Genomic DNA, 17,745 nt, shown 5'->3' on the forward strand with positions numbered 1-17,745 from the left:
AATTAGGGTTTATTAGCTGCCGTGAGTCTAATTACTGGTCCCCATTCAGGCCGCGCTATCTCTGGAAATTGCTGTTGAAAGTAGGCTTCTGTCATCGTAGTCACTTGTTATCCCGTGTCAATCAGGCAGTGAACAACCCAACCGCTTATTTCAGCACAGACAGTCGGGCTGGTGGAAACCAGGTCCTTGGGACTTCCTCTTTTTCTTTCCCCTTACTCAGGCTCCGGGCTGTGTCCCCCAAACACGGAGCCCGCTAGTTTAAAGGCTGACGTGACAGGGGCCGCCCTCGGCTAGCAAAGCCCCTGGCGTAATGTCCTGGGCCTCCACACTTCCAGCAGGTCGTGTCTCTGTTTGTGTACGGCTGCCTCACTCCCCTATGGAACTCTCCTGCAGGGGGGGTCCTGAATTCAATTCTTTCCATAACTGGAGCAATTGATCTGGGTATCTCTGGTGTCGGGGCAGGGGTCTTCTTGAGACTGGACCATTCATCCCGCATCTCCTGTATCTCCTTTCGCATCTCTTGAGCCCATTCCGGTTTGGCTGCAGGAGGGGTGGGTACCTTGCTACTCCGGACCATCCCTTCCAGGGCTGTCACCCCCATCTCCTGCTCTCTCACACGTGCCTCCGCCCCAACTTCTAGAAAAGTCATACGTGGGTTGGCGCGCAGGCGCTCCTGCAAGGCCTGCTTCAGCTGTTCATCCCTGAGGCCTGCCACAAACTGGTCCCTTAAGATCACGTCAGGGGGGCCCATTCCAAAATTCCCCATGTTGTCTTTTCTAGTGGTATAGGCATGCACCCTCTGTAAGGCATTAACATACTGCGTCACAGTCTCCCCCTCCTGCTGCACTTGGTGAAACAGCTTGATGCTCATCAAGAGAATGCCAGAGGGTACAAAGCAGTCATAAAAGCAAAAGGTGGCTATTTTGAAGAACCTAGAATATAAGACATATTTTCAGTTGTTTCACACTTTTTTGTTAAGTATATAATTCCACATGTGTTAATTCATAGTTTTGATGCCTTCAGTGTGAATGTACAATTTTCAAAGTCATGAAAATACAGAAAAATCTTTAAATGAGAAGGTGTGTCCAAACTTTTGGTCTGTACTGTATATATATATATACATGTTTTTCTCTGCAGTATCTGTGCATCATGAATTGTGGGGGGCCCAATGAGACTCTTTCGCCCAGGGCCCACAAAAACCTGGAGCCAGCCCTGGATATTATTACAGGATATGGCCAGGACAGGGGACATTATTACAAGGGCCCATAGATCTCATCAACATGCTGGTGGGGGCCCCAATCTAAATTTTGCATTGGTCCCATAGGACTCTGGTTACACCACTCACCATCTGATGTCTTTGCAAACAGCTCAGTATACAGGTGAGTACATACTATACTGTAGCTACAGACCTCAGATGATATATAATAATGTGTACACTGGATGTGTTATACTGTGCACATGTACAATGTTATATGCACTGACTGATCCTGGCTACAGGACCTCACATGCTATAATATATGGTTATAAATAGTTATATTAGTCTGAGGATCAGTCAGTACAGAGTGCTGTATACTCCTGTCTGCAGTTGCTTTATATGACCCTCAATGTGAGTTGTTGCTGCATACTGAACTTCCATACAAATTGGTAAATGCTGGAGCTGATGATTCCACTGACAGCGCGACCTGATTTGTGTGAAATTTCAGGCGAACGATCTATTTATTCCTGTGCAATCTCCTCCCCGGTATATGGAAGCGACAAAACAAGCACCAAATCTGCACCCAAAACAAAGACAGAAGCGATGGCGGCAACATGGGGGCATCAGGCTTCATTGGCGATGATAGTGGGTGAAGTGTCTGCCCTCCCACCAAGTTTAGGTTTTGGGAAGGAAGTCTAGACAAACTGGAGACACCCTGCACTGCCGGCAGACCCCTGAGCATGGTGGAAGCCCTGTCACTAGAGCTGGAGAACTACAACTCCCAGCATGTTATCTGTCACTAGTGGTGGAGAACTATAACTCCCAGCATGTGATCTGTCACTAGTGCTGGAGAACTACAACTCCCAGCACGGTGTATAATTCCTGCAGGAGAATTACAACTCCCGGCATGGCCTGCCACTACTATGGAAGAACTACAACTCCCAGCATGATGTATCATTACTGCTGGATAACTACAGCCCCCACTGCTGGTATAAATCACACAGTGCCTCAGAGGGACTTAAAGGGGAATTCCCATCTCCAAGATCCTATCCCAATATGTAGTAGGCGTAATAATAATAATATTAGCAAATACCTCCAATTAGAAATGTAATATAGTATTTTTGATTCGCTATGCCACTTACCTCATGTGCAGGCAATACAGGACCTTAGGTATCCACGGTTACGACCACTAGCAGCTAGCTAACTGTCACTTTATCAGTGGCTGTAACCATGGATACCTAAGGTCCTGCAATGCCTGCACATGAGGAAAGAGACATAGTGAATCAAAATGCTATACTACATTTCTAATTGTAGATATTTGCTAATATTATTATTATTACAGCTACTACATATTGGGATAGGATCTTGGAGATGGGAATACCCCTTTAAGACAGAGAAGGCACCACCGTGAACGTACCAAGAAGTGGCCTCCTCCTGTCAGCATCTCACTGGGGGATATTAGAGAGCTCCTGCCTCTGCTTGGGCCTGTGCTGCGGAACTGTATCCTGCTCATAGACTCCTCTCCTGCCGGAGGCCTGCTAGTGAGGCGAGTTATGCAGACAGTGTGGATGTGTCTGCAGTGCAGGGATGTGGCCGCCGGCTACCACTTGTTAAGTTTAAGACAAGTGTACAGTGCCGGCCCAGTACCCAGCATCATCAGACACCAGGCGGCCCAAATCAACTGCTGAGGGTCCGGCCTGGGGGGCATTTACCCCTCTGCCCGCCCGCTCGGGGCAACAATTAACCAAGACGCTTCTTATTACTAACGTATCAGGATACATCTTTTATCCAGGTATGAAGTGAGGTGATTGCCTCATTACTTTGATGATGCAATTGACTGGTGACACATACATCTGGGTTACTCCCTATATTTGCATCGAACGCTCACATTGGATGAGCGTTATACACAAAGGCACACTATATATAACATTTAGTACTGCCAGCCATCTTTGCCAGTGTCCCATCCCCTGATGACGCCACACATGCGGTGAAACATGTTGGGGGAACTTGTGGTATGAGTACAGTTTGTCCTATTCTGCCATATGAATGAAGGCACCCTGAGGTGCCGCTATGCGTGTGTAGAAATACAAATACCACTATTAAATACTAGAGGCAGATTCAGGACACATTTCTATATACCCCTAGGTATTTTTAATCAAATATGAAATAAAAGCTAAGGTTTATGGCTTGTTAGAAAGGGGTCTCTTTTACTGATAGGGAATGTAGATTGTGAGCCGAAATGGGGACTGTGTGTCTAATGTCTGTAAAGTACTGTGGAATATATTGAAGCTGTATAAGTAAAGCATTTTACAAATATGTAAGAGAAAATGATGCATGACCTGACTTTTAGTTATTTTTTTTGCCTATTCCAAGTTCATCAATAGGGTGTGCCTTGCAGAGTTGCAGCATACAAATTACTCAAGATAATGCCATTTAAAACACCATGAATACGTAGGAATACAACCTTTGGCTATTTTCACACAGGTGCATTGTGGCAAGTACTATGCATCAGTATCTGCAAATAAAAATCAGAAGTTCAACCAAAATAAAAGGTGAATCCATTTATTTTCATTTCTGGTTTCCAACTCTTTAAAAAAAAAAAAAAAAGTGCATTTATCTTGTGACAGAAAGAATTAGTGCCAGATGAACCCCATTCACTATAATGAGGTCAATTTATTTTCCGTTTTGGAGGCCACTATTCTAATGTAAATAAAAGCCTCAGTTGTACCTTTTCTTCCAGCAGGAATGACAGAATTTGCAATGGAGCCTTGAAACTTAAACTTTGATCAGAAACATAGCTACCAGGAGCACAAGTGTCGCTCCGGGTGGGACCCACCATGTGTGTGGGCCACTTTTAACAGTATCGGCATGTACAGCAGGTTAATTCCTAGAGTGGTGATGTCCTGTGCATGCTCCAGTGTGATGACGATGCCACATCGGTTCTCCTATGCCGTGACTTACACTTCTGGCAGAGCATAAGATGTTTTTTTATTTTATTTTAATAGTATTTGTTGAGGAGATGAAGGGGCATCATACTATGTGGGGATAATACAATGTGTGGGGGCATTATATTGTTTGGGGATAGTGTGGAGATCACACTAGTTGCGAAGTTCATACTGTGTGGGGTGCAATTAGGGTCACACTGTGAGTAGGGGATTAAACTGTGTGGGGGAGCTATGGGAATATCATCCTGTGTGGGGGAGCTGTAGGGATATCATACTGTTTGTGGGGGATCAAACTCTGTGTTGGAGCTCATACTGTGTGTAGGGTGCTCTAGGAATCATACTGTATGGGGGACTTTGGAGGCAATCACATTGTGTGAACGGCTGTGTATTTGTATTTATTTTTTATGCACTGTTACTTTTTTGTGGGGTAACTTAGGAGACATTATTATTGAATGTGGGAGGGAAGACTTAAAGTAGTTGTCAAGTCAAAATCGATAAGTTTGCAGTCACTCTTTATGAATGCAGACTTATGAATCCCCCCAGCCCACGTACCCTGCTTCTGGGATTCTCCTGTTTCAGATCCCGTATCGGAAGGTATGTATAATAACTTTGGAATAACGTTCTGGTCGGGTACCAGAACCCGAACTTCCACGGGTCTGCTCATCCCCAGTAATAATACATGATTATGGTGTGGTGGTATTTGTCTCTTGTATGTGGTATTGTTGGTATATTGGTCTTGGTGCTGCAGTAACAGGATTGTGGTTATATTCAGATTCTCGATGGTAATACATGATCATGGTGTGGTGGCATTTGTCTCTTGTATGTAGTATAATTGGTATATTGGTCTTGATATACTGGACTTTTTTCAGTAATGGTATGGGGATAACATCTGTTATTTGGTAATTATATGACTATTATGCAGAAGTATTACTTAGAAAATTCTTATTGAGATGTTTTTCTGTCAGATTTAATGATTGTATTTGTATTTTTTTTTAAATGGCAGGCTAATGCAGACTCTACCAATGCTACTAGAGCTCATATATCTAAACAACATGCTAGTATATGTGAGGGAGGGGGGAAACAGGTCTACATTTAGCCCTAGATCCTATTGGACTCTAACTGAACCACTGAGGGTAAAGTTTTTTTATTTTTGTTGTTTTTTTTAAAGTTGGATTATTCCAGGTGAGAAAACGTAAAACCCCTCTAAAATATTTTCATTCGAACACAACTCGATTCTTGCGCTGTGCTGTAGTTTTGTGCTCTCACCCAAATATTTCTGTAAACCATTATATTAATATTCAAATGCTAAAACAGTGAAGAACTTTCCACAATTTATCAGAGAAATCAACATTACACAGAACAGGTTTGTGAGTGGTTTCAGCACACTCCAGCCTGACAGCAATACTTGCATAAGAATACAACAGTGTAAGTGCAGCACCAAAGCCTATTGGTCATTTAGGTGTTAAGGATTTAATTAAGGGCGTGTTCTTGGTAGCAATGTTAAAAGAATAGGAGCTACTGAAGACATCCACTCTGAGCCCTGAGAGACAGCTGTGCACATACTGTAACTCCTAGTTATCCAGAAGACACAAGAGATGGAGGCCAAGAAAACAAGTACTCGTGCCCTGCTGAACCCGGGGGAGGAGAATGAAATGGTAAGGTGAACATGATCATTTTTTACAAGTGTCTGAAACTGTGTGCAAAAATATCACATTATCATAATATGAATCCATAATTTACTAATATTCGTTACTAAAGTCTTGGGTAAAATTAAGTAAGATGAATATTATAATCATGTACTATAAACAGGTGCAGACATACCATTGGTAAGAGGCCAACTTCTACCTCCAAAAGCCGCAAGCAGCTCCTGTCGCAGAAACACTATTGGACTGCAAAGAGCCCACACACAGTTCTTGCACAAAGGGGCTCATCTGTCTGTGTCCGCTCATCTGTCTGTGTCCATCCCTGAATAAATATATGTGATATCTATAGTGAAATCTCTTCGAGGCAACTAACCCAGCTTGAAGTGATAAACTGACTTTTACAAGGAAGGTCAACTAAAAGAAGTGGACCAATATAAGTATAAAATGTTCAGGGGCAGTTTTCTAAATGTTTGGTCTTTTTTATAGAGGTGTCAGTGGTCTGTTGAAGACATTTCACTATATTAGATGACTTACAATATGGAGATCTAGTACAGAATGGTTATATTCTGACATATTATTTACTTTACTTGGTTGTATAGTGCCATCATATTTGCTTTACAAACATTACCAGCACTGTCCCTAATGGGCCTCACAATCAGTATGTTTTTGGAGTGCGGGAGGAAGCCCTAGAACCCGGAGGAAACCCACGTAAACACGGGGAGAACATAGAAACTCCTTGGAGATGTTGTTCTTAGTGGGATTTGAACCCAGGACTCCAGCGCTGCAAAGCAATAGTGATAGCTGATGTATTCTGTACAGTACTGTATGGTATAGGTATGATTTATGTGCAGTACTGGATGGGATATGTATGATGTAATATGTACAGTATTGTATATGTATGATGTACTATTTATTACAAAATGGTGTGTGTGTGTATATATACAGGGTGGTGCAAAAGTAGGTGGACAGAAAGTGTAATAAGGTTATGAAGGGGGAGATTTATCAAACACTAAATTGCAGCCGCAAATCTGGATTATCCTCCAATAAACCATGAATTAGACGTGGACGATAAGCTTTCCACCCAATAGATTTCAGGATTCGCATGCTAGAAGCTTGTGAAATTCCCAATTCCAAAGAGGCTCTTCTTGTGGACTTTTTTGGACTCTGAACAAATGTTTCAGCAACAAGTTGTTTGTTATCTTCTGTACAGACTGTTTTGGGTCGACCAGTTTTTAGAGCATTAAGGATTGAGCCAGAGGCATTGAATTTGTCACGAATGCGTTAAATGGTTTGTCTCTTTGGGGCTTGAGTACCAAATGTTTCAACCCAATTTGCTCTAACGGTTTCAGCATTTTGAGATTTCCAATACTCATTTAACCCCTTAACCCCCGAGGGTGGTTTGCACGTTAATGACCAGGCCAATTTTTACAATTCTGACCACTGTCAATTTATGAGGTAATTACTCTTGAACGCTTCAACGGATCCCATTGATTCTGAGACTGTTTTTTCATGGCATATTGTACTTCATGACTGTTGTAAAATTTCTTCGATATCACATGCGTTTATTTGTGAAAAAAATGGAAATTTGGTGAAAATTTTGAAAATTTAGCAATTTTCAAAATTTGAATTTTTATGCCCTTAAATCAGATAGATATGTCACACAAAAGAGTTAATAAATAACATTTCCCACATGTCTACTTTACATCAGCACAATTTTGGAACCAAAATTTTTTTTTGTTAGGGAGTTATAAGGGTTAAAAGTTGACCAGCGATTTCTCATTTTTCCAACAAAATTTACAAAACCATTTTTTTAGGGACCACATCACATTTGAAGTCACTTTGAGAGGTCTTTATGACAGAAAATACCCAAAAGTGACACCTTTCTAAAAACTGCACCCCTCAAGGTGCTCAAAACCATATTCAAGAACTTTATTAACCCTTCAGGTGCTTCACAGGAATTTTTGGAATGTGGAAGAAAAAAATGAACATTTAACTTTTTTCACAAAAATGTTACTTTAGACCCAATTTTTTTTATTTTCACAGGGGTAACAAGAAAAAATGGACCCCAAAATTTGTTGAGCAATTTCCCCTGGGCACGCTGATACACCATATGTGGGGAAAAAACACTGTTTGGGCGCACGGCAGGGCTCGGAAGGGAAGGAGCGCCATTTGACTTTTTGATTGTAAAATTTGCTTGAATAATTAGCGGACGCCATGTTGCGTTTGGAGAGCCCCTGTGTGCCCAAACATTGGAGCTCCCCCACAAGTGACCCCATTTTGGAAAGTAGACCCCCCAAGGCACCTATCTAGATGCATAGTGAGCACTTGGAACCCCCAGGTGCTTCACAAATTGATTCATAAAAATGAAAAAGTGTTTTTTTTTTTACTTTTTCATTTTTACAAATAAATTTGTGAAGCACCTGGGGGTTCCAAGTGCTCACTATGCATCTAGATAGGTGCCTTGGGTGGTCTAGTTTCCAAAATGGGGTCACTTGTGGGGGAGCTCCAATGTTTAGGCACGCAGGGGCTCTCCAAACGCAACATGGCATCCGCTGACAATTTGAGCCGATTTTCCATTCAATTTGTTAGCGGACACCATGTCGCGTTTGGAGAGCCCCTGATGTGCCTAAACAGTGGAGCTCCCCCACAAGTGACCCCATTTTGGAAACTATACCCCTCAAGGATTTTATTAAGGTGTATTGTGAACATTTTGAACCCAGAGGTACGACACAGAATTTGATAACATTAGGTCATCATATTGAATAAGTTGTCATTAGTCTTGAGCGCAAGTGCTCGCTACTTGAGTTTGCATCGGGTACTCAGGTATGCACCATGTACAGCGTGTGCTCGAGTGACATGCTCGAGTCCCTGCTCCGCATGTTTCACAGTTATTAGGCACCCCAAAAAAAACATGCGGGGATCGCTCATGCATGGCAGGCAATCCCCGCAAAGTTTTTTTGGCCACGAAGCATATGGGGCGGAGTCTCGAGCATGTCACTCAAATACCCATGATACTCAATGCATACCAGAGCACCCGATGCAAACTCAAGTAGTGAGCACTTGCGCTCAACACTAGTCGCCATATCATCATCTTTTTTTCTTACTTTTGAAAAAAATCACAACCCTAACCCCAAACCCAGCCCTAACCCTAGCCCTAGCCCAACCCTAACCCGAGAGTTTATTTTTATGCCGTTCCTCGTGCGGTATAAGTGATTAGACAACTTTATTCTTCGGGTCGGTGTGATTACAGCGATACCAGAATCATATCGGGTTTTTATGACTGACAGCTGTCACACACTAAAAGACGCATATTTTGTAAAATCTAGTTTTTGCATCGCCATATTTTGAGAGCTATAATTTTTCCAGATTTTGTCAGTCATGTGACGGCTCGTTTTTTGCGGGATGAGTTGACGTTGTTATTGGTGCCATTTTCAGTCACGTGACATTTTTTGATCGCATTCTATTCCGATTTTTGGGAGGCAGAATAAACAAAAACCAACAATTCAGGAATTGTATTTTTTTTATTCTGTTCCGCGTGTGGTAAAATTGATAAGGCAGCTTTATTCTTCGGGTCAGTACGTTTACAGCGGTACCACATTTATATTGTTTTTCTATGTTTTGCACTTTTACATAATAAAAGCAATTTTATAGAAAAAATTATTTTTTAGCATAGCTTTATTCTGAGAGCTATAACTTTTTTATTTTTCGGCTGATGGAGCTGTATGGCGGCTTGTTTTTTGCGGGACGAGATGAAGTTTTCAGCGGTACCATTTTTATTTATATTCGTCTTTTTGATCGCGTGTTATTCCATTTTTTGTTTGGCGGTATGATGATAAAGATTGTTTTTTGCTTTGTTTTTTTTTTTTTTTACCGTGTTCACTGAAGGGGTTAACTAGTGGGACAGTTTTATAGGTCAGGTTGTTCCGGACGTGGCGATACCAAATATGTGTACTTTTATTGTTTGTTGTTTGTTTTTTTTAGAATAATAATTATTGATGGGTACATTATATTTTTATTTTTGGTGGATTATTTTTTTTATTTATTTTTTTAATATTTTTACAATTTTTTTTTTTTTCACTTTATGACACTTTTTACACTTTTTTACTCAGTCCCACTCTGGGACTTTCACTTTTTTTATTCTGATCGCCTGCATGGCACAGGAATGCAGCACCATCCCTGTGCCGTGCAGGCTGTCAGCGCTGGACAGGGAGAAGATAGTTTGGAGATGCACTGCGCATGTCCAAAAAATCTTCCTTCTGTCTGGTGACTCGGATGTTGTCATGACCACATCGGGTCGTCATGGCAACATCCTGGAAGCCACGGCAGACAGCGCTGGAGGCCGGAAGAGGAGGTGAGTATCTGCGATCACCTCCCCTTGCCACCGTAATGCTGCGATCGACTTCGATCACAGCATTGCGGGGGGTTATGTGCTGGGAGCGGTGCAGGACCGCTCCCTGCACATTGTCACAGCTGACAACCGGTACTATCAGCTGACACCCGGCGGCGATCGAGCCCGCACAGCCTGTGTGCGCGCGCGATCGCGATGACGTACTAATACGGGTCTGGCTCTTAAGTCCCAGGGCACAGACGCGTATTAGTACGTCTAATGTTGTTAAGGGGTTAAAATCCATTTTCTTTGATCTGTATTTAAATAATTTGCCGTTATGTGTTATCTGAATTATCTGAAAAGAAAACAGATTTGGGGGAGATCTATCTGTGAAAACTAGATCTCTGAAACTGGCTCAGTTGCCCTTTGCAACCAATCAGATTCCACCTTTCATTTTCCAAAGAGTCTGGATGAATGAAAAGTGGAATCTGATTGGTTGCTAAGGGCAACTGAGCCAATTTCACTTTACACCATGTTTGATAAATCTCCCCCTTCAAAACCTTATTACACTTAATATCCATATAGATAGATAGATATTATAATATGTGCATACAGCTCTGGTAAAAATTAGGAGATCATTGCAAAATTTTCAGATTCTCTGATTTTTCTCTTTATAGGTATATTTTTGAGTAAAATGTACATTGTTGTTTTAGTCTATAAACTACTGACAACATGACTCCGAATTTCAAAGCTAAAAATTTTGTATTTATTTGCAGCAAATGATAAAGCGTCAAAATACTAAAAAGTAAACAGTGCTTTCAGACCTCAAATTACTCATGCTTTAACTCAGGAACAGTTAAGAAATCAATATTTAGCGGACTAACCATGATTTTTAATCACAGCTTTCATGCGTCTTGGCATGCTTTCCACTAGTCTTTCCATGCTTTCCAATAGAAAACTGTTCAGTGGTCTCTTAATTTTTGCCAGAGGTGCATGTATCTCTATCCCTATCTCTTATACAGCGGGTACGGAAAGTATTCAGACCCCTTTAAATTTTTCACTCTTTGTTTCATTGCAGCCATTGGGTAAATTCTGAAAAGTTAATTTTCTTTCTCATTAAAGTACACTCTGCACCCCATCTTGACTGTAAAAAACAGAAAAGCAGAAATTTTTGCAAATTTATTAAAGAAAAACTGAAATATCACATGGTCATAAGTATTCTGACCCTTTGCTCAGACACTCATAATTAAGTCACATGCTGTCCATTCCCTTGTGATCCTCCTTGAGATGGTTCTACTCCTTCATTGGAGTCCAGCTGTGTTTAATTAAACTGATAGGACTTGATTTGGAAAGGCACACACCTATCTATATAAGACCTCACAGCTCACAGTGCATGTCAGACCAAATGAGAATCATGAGCTCAAAGGAACTGCCCAAGGAGCTCACAGACAGAATTGTGGCAAGGCACAGATCTGGCCAAGGTTATAAAATCATTTCTGCATTACTCAAGGTTCCTAAGAGCACAGTGGCCTCCATAATCCCTAAATGGAAGAAATTTGGGACCACCAGAAGTCTTCCTTGACCTTACTGTTCAGCCAAACTGAGCAATTGTGGGAGAAGCGCATTGGTGAGAGAAGTAAAGAAGAACCCCAAGATCTCTGTGGCTGAGCTCCAAAGATGCAGTAGGGAGATGGGAGAAAGTTCTACAAAGTCAACTATCACTGCAGCCCTCCACCACTCAGGCCTTTATGGCAGAGTGGCCCGACAGAAGCCTCTCCTCAGTGCAAGACATATGAAAGTCCGCATAGAGTTTGCTAAAAAACACATGAACGACTCAGACTATGAGAAATAAGATTCTCAGGTCTGATGAGATTAATATAGAACTTTTTGGTGATACAGTTATATGAAAAAGTTTGGGCACCCCTATTAATCTTAAGCTTAATGTTTTCTTAAAATTGGTGTTTTTGCAACAGCTATTTCAGTTTGATATATGTAATAACTGTTGGACACAGTAATGTTTCTGCCTTGATATGAGGTTTATTGTACTAACAGAAAATGTGCAATCTGCATTCAAACAAAATTTGACAGGTGCATAAGTATGGGCACCCTTATCATTTTCTTGTTTTAAATACTCCTACCTACTTTTTACTGACTTATTAAAGCACTTTTTTTGGTTTTGTAACCTCATTGAGCTTTGAACTTCATAGCCAGGTGTATGCAATCATGAGAAAAGCTACTTAAAGTGGCCACTTGCAAGTTGTTCTCCTGTTTGAATTTCCTCTGAAGAGTGGCATCGTGGGCTCCTCAAAACAACTGTCAAATGATCTGAAAACAAAGATTATTCAACATAGTTGTTCAGGGGAAGGATACAAAAAGCTGTCTCAGAGATTTAACCTGTCAGTTTCCACTGTGAGGAACATAGTAAGGAAATGGAAGAACACAGGGACAGTTCTTGTTAAGGCCAGAAGTGGCAGGCCAAGAGAAACATCAGAAAGGCAGAGAAGAAGAATGGTGAGATCAGTCAAGGACAATCCTCAGACCACCTCCAGAGAGCTGCAGCATGAACTTGCTGCAGATGGTGTCACTGTGCATCGGTCAACTATACAACGCACTTTGCACAAGGAGAAGCTGTATGGGAGAGTGATGCGAAAGAAGACGTTTCTGCAAGCACGCCACAAACAAAGTCGGCTGAGGTATGCAAAAGCACATTTGGAGAAGCCAATTTCTTTTTGGAAGAAGGTCCTGTGGACTGATGAAACCAAGATTGAGTTGTTTGGTCATACAAAAAGGCGTTATGCATGGCGGCAAAAAAAACACAGCATTCCAAGAAAAACACTTGCTACCCACAGTAAAATTTGGTGGAGGTTCCATCATGCTTTGGGGCTGTGTGGCCAATGCCGGCACCGGGAATCTTGTTAAAGTTGAGGGATGCATGGATTCCACTCAGTATCAGCAGATTCTTGACAATAATGTTCAAGAATCAGTGATAAAGTTGAAGTTATGCAGGGGATGGATCTTTCAGCAAGACAATGATCCAAAACACCGCTCCAAATCTACTCAGGCATTAATGCAGAGGAACAATTACAATGTTCTGGAATGGCCATCCCAGTCCCCAGACCTGAATATCATTGAACATCTGTGGGATCATTTGAATAGGGCTGTTCATGTTCGGCGACCATCAAACTTAACTGAACTGGAATTGTTTTGTAAAGAGGAATGGTCAAAAATACCTTCATCCAGGATCCAGGAAATCATTAAAAGCTACAGGAAGCGACTAGAGGCTGTTATTTTTGCAAAAGGAGGATCTACTAAATATTAATGTCACTTTTCTGGTGAGGTGCCCATACTTATGCACCTGTCAAATTTTGTTTGAATGCAGATTGCACATTTTCTGTTAGTACAATAAACCTCATTTCAAGGCAGAAACATTACTGTGTCCAACAGCTATTACATATATCAAACTGAAATAGCTGTTGCAAAAACACCAATTTTTATAAAACATTAAGCTTAAGATTAATAGGGGTGCCCAAACTTTTTCATATAACTGTAATTATAAGCGGTATGTGTGGAGAAAATCACTGCTCATCACCTGCCCAATACAATCCCAACAGTGAAACATGGTGGTGACAGCTTCATGCGATGGGGGTGTTTTTCAGTTGCAGGGACAGGATGACTTGTTGCAGTTGAAGGAAACATGAATGCGGCCAAGTATAGAGATATCATGGATGAAAACCTCGTCCAGAGTGCTCTGGACCTCATACTTTGTCTTGTTGTAAGGTGAACTTTCAGCCATGACTCTAAGCACACAGTTAAAATAACAAAGGAGTGGCTTCAGAACTACTCTATGACCATTTTTGACTGGCCCAGCCAGAGCCCTGACCTAAACCCAATTGAGCATCTCTGGAGAGACCTGAAAATGGCTGTCAATCAACATTCACCATCTAACCTGATGGAACTGGAGAAGATCTGCAAGAAAGAAGGGAAGAGGATCACCAAATCCAGGTGTGATAAACTTGTTGCATCATTCTCAAGTTCCCAAGAAGACTCATGGCTGTACAAGCTCAAAAGGGTGCTTCTACTCAATACTGAGCAAAGGATCTGAATACTTATGACCATGTGATATTTCAGTTTTCCTTTTTTAATAAATTTGCAAACATTTCTACATTTCTGTTTTTTTTTCAGTCAAGATGGGGTGCAGAGTGTACTTTTAATGAGAAAAAAAAAGAACTTTTCAGAATTTACCAAATGGCTGCAATGAAACAAAGAGTGAAAAATGTAAGGGGTCTGAATTAGTGTTGAGCGAGCACTAAAATGCTCGGGTGCTCGAAGCTCGAGCCGAGCTCACAGTGATACTCAGGTGCCCGACCCGAGCAACGAGCCCAATATTTAGTCTATGGGAGACCCGAGCATTTTTGCGGCGGCAACCCCGGCAGTCTGTAGAAAGCTTAAAAAGTGCCCAAAACGATAGTGACAGTGCTCAAAAGACATGGGGATAGCATGTGGATCGCCCCAGGAAGCATTTCTGACCCCCAGGTCAATGCTGTCAACAACGTAGTCAGAGATATTAGGCCACTTTTACGGGCTCACAATAAAACGTTCAAAAACGAAACTGAAACGGTTTTACTGTGGAATATGTTAAGGAATTTCCTTTCCAGGGTAAATACTTGTGCATAAGGTAAAATAAATAACCAAAAACAAAAATACTCCTCTACAACTTGGGCTATGTTCACAAGTAGCATTTTTTATGCGTTTTTGCACTTTTGTATTGCTTTCAACTGTGACAAATGCATTCACCGGGAAATGTAATTTTAACATTTTACAAACTTATCTGGCCATGTGCTGTGTGACACATACATACAGTGCAGAAAAGACATGGGAACAGCATGGGGAAGACCCCTGGAAGCATCACTGACACCCAGGTCACTGCCTAAAAGTGTGCCAATCAGAAGTGATCCTTTCCGCATCAGAAGAAGCAGACTTGCAACTATCCCCATGCAAGTCCTTGTCCCAGGGCAGTGTTCAATTGTACCTCGTCCATTCCTTGCAATGCAAGTGCAAATATGCAGCCAACTACCCACCCACAGGCTGCAATACCGTACTGCTAGCTTGCACTTGAAATGGGGCCTTTTAGTTTGGAGGAGGCCGAGCTGGCCACTACCTTACGGCTGCTTCAGCAGTGAGGTATCCATACTCAGTCCCCAGCCGCCCTGCGGCCGGGTGTCCACGCTAGGTAACCAGCCGCCCCGTGGCCGGGTGTCCACGCTAGGTCCCCAGTCGCCCCGTGGCTGGGTGTCCACACGGTCCCCAGCCACCTGGGGGCGGCCGGGTGTCCCTAAACGGTCCCAGCCGCCCCTATTTCTCCTGTCACCTTCCCCCACGCTTTTCTTAGCCTGGCCTGCTTTAGGGCAGCATTGGATGAGCCCACCAGAGAACCAGACTCCTCCAGTGGACCCTGGTTCTCCATCAGGGCAGTTGAGAGTGCCAAGGTGAGGAGCATGATGATGATGATATAAGTTACTATCTGCTTTATTTTCTTGGAATGCAAGCGTAAGTGTGCAGCCTGCCACCCGCCCACACCCAGGCTGCAATTTCATACTGCTAGCTTGCACTTGAAATGGGGCCTTTTAGTTTGGAGGAGGCCGAAGATGGCCACTACCTCATGGCTGCTTCAGCAGCGTGGTATCCATACTCGGTCCCCAGCCGCCCCTATTTGTCCCTGTGCGCCTTATACATAAGATTAAGCGCGCATACCAAAGCATTACCTGTGCCCTCCCCAGTGCATTTAGTGGAAAGGACAGCCTATTCCGCTGCAGTGTATGCATGCCAACCCCCTGTTCATGGGACATGCGAAGATGCCTCCCACCCTGCTCCTGTCGTTGCAGACTTGCAACTATCCGCGTTCAAGTCCTTTTCCAAGGGCAGTGTTCAATTGTACCTCTTGCATTCCTTGCAATGCAAGCGCAAGTATGCAGCCTGCCACCCACCCACCCCCAGGCTGCAATACCATACTACTTGCTTGCTAGCACTTTAAAATGGGCCTTTTAGGCATGAGGAGGCGGAATCTGGCCACCACGTCATGGCTGCGTTGGCGGCCTGGTATCCATACTCAGTCCCCAGCCGCCCGGCGGCCGGGTGTCCACACACGGTCCCCAGCCGCCAGGGGGCGGCCGGGTGTCCATGCTCGGTCCCCTGCCGCCCCATGGCCGGGTGTCCACACACACGGTCCCCAGCCGCCAGGGGGCGGCCGGGTGTCCATGCTCGGTCCCCTGCCGCCCCATGGCCGGGTGTCCACACACACGGTCCCCAGCCGCCTGGGGGCGGCCGGGTGTCCATAAACTGTCCTCAGCCACACCTATTTCTCCTGGGAACTTCCCACACACTTTTCTTAGCCTGGCCTGCTTTAGAGCAGCATTGGACGAGCAAACCAGAGAACCAGACTCCTCCGGTGGGCCCTGGCTTCTCCATCAGGGGAGTTGAGAGTGCCAAGGTGAGGAGTATGATGATGATGATAGAAGTTGGCATCTGCATTGTTTTCTTGGAATGCAAGCGTATGTATGTAGTAGCGGCTAGGCCTGAGGTGGTCAGCATTTTGGCGCATATCCTACCTCCTCCTAGGATTGCTGGATGTTTTCCTGCTACTATCCCAGTTCTATGACTCCCGTTAAAACAAAGCTTCAGGTGATAAATGATGGATGAGGTGGTGGCAAAGGGGAAAGAGCAGGAGGAACAGGGACAATTCACATCAATATCAGGCCAGTCAACCACACATGTCTTGTAGGATATGTTTCTGTAACAAAAGGAGCAGTTCGGCTACACAGTTATAGGGCATACAGTGAGTGCAATGCCTACCAAAAATTTTGAGGCACTCGAATGCCTCTTGGAAGTGACATGGAGGTCAGAGGTCCTTAACTAAACCGTTTTTTCCATTTATAGCAACTGGGTCTCCTGTACACTGTTGGCCTAAGCAGTGAATGGAAGGCTTTCCAAAAATTATGAGGAACTGCAATGCCCCTTGAAACAGACGTGGATTACAGCGTACTTAAAACCTTCTACCCATTATTGGGGAGTGTGTCTCCCTTAGTTTTCGCCTTTGCATTGAAAAGCAAAAGCTGACTAAAATTTGGAAATGCAATGCCCGTTGGAAGAGTCGTGGAGTTTAGAGGTAATTAAAAACAGCATTTCAATGCCCCTTGGAAGAGCTGTGGAGTTCAGAGTGGTTTAACAAGACGCTTTTAATGCCCCTCGGAATAGTGGTGGAGGTCACAGTAGCTTAACAAGACGGTTTTAATGCCCCTCGGAAGAGACGTGGAGGTCACAGTAGCTTAACAAGATGGTTTTAATGCCCCTTGGAAGAGACGTGGAGGTCACAGTAGCTTAACAAGATGGTTTTAATGCCCTTTGGAAAAGTGGTGGAGGTCACAGTAGCTTAACAAGACGGTTTTAATGCCCCTTGGAAAAGTGGTGGAGGTTGCAATAGCTTAGCAAGATGGTTTTAATGCCCCTTGGAAAAGACGTGGAGGTCGCAGTAGCTTTAACAAGATGGTTTTAATGCCCCTTGGAAGAATGGTGGAGGTCGCAGTAGCTTAACAAGACTGTTTTAATGCCCCTTACAAGAGCCATGCAGTATAGCATATT

General features: G+C 43.2%; 1 protein-coding gene across 2 annotated transcripts in view; it reads left to right on the forward strand.

Annotated features, from left to right (window-relative positions):
* The first annotated feature begins 5,643 nt into the window (after positions 1-5,643).
* Positions 5,644-17,745, forward strand: part of LOC141259322 (probable cation-transporting ATPase 13A4) — a 153,296-nt gene continuing 141,194 nt past the window's right edge. For both annotated transcript variants that reach the window (XM_073675079.1, XM_073675080.1), the window contains exon 1: positions 5,644-5,795. In XM_073675079.1, coding sequence (XP_073531180.1) covers positions 5,736-5,795 — 60 coding nt within the window. In that variant the 5' untranslated portion in view covers positions 5,644-5,735. The remainder of the gene's footprint in view (positions 5,796-17,745) is intronic.

This window comes from Phyllobates terribilis, unplaced genomic scaffold (assembly GCF_046119375.1).
Source record: "Phyllobates terribilis strain yellow unplaced genomic scaffold, ASM4611937v1 Scaffold_3__8_contigs__length_932513732, whole genome shotgun sequence".
NCBI lineage: Eukaryota > Metazoa > Chordata > Amphibia > Anura > Dendrobatidae > Phyllobates > Phyllobates terribilis.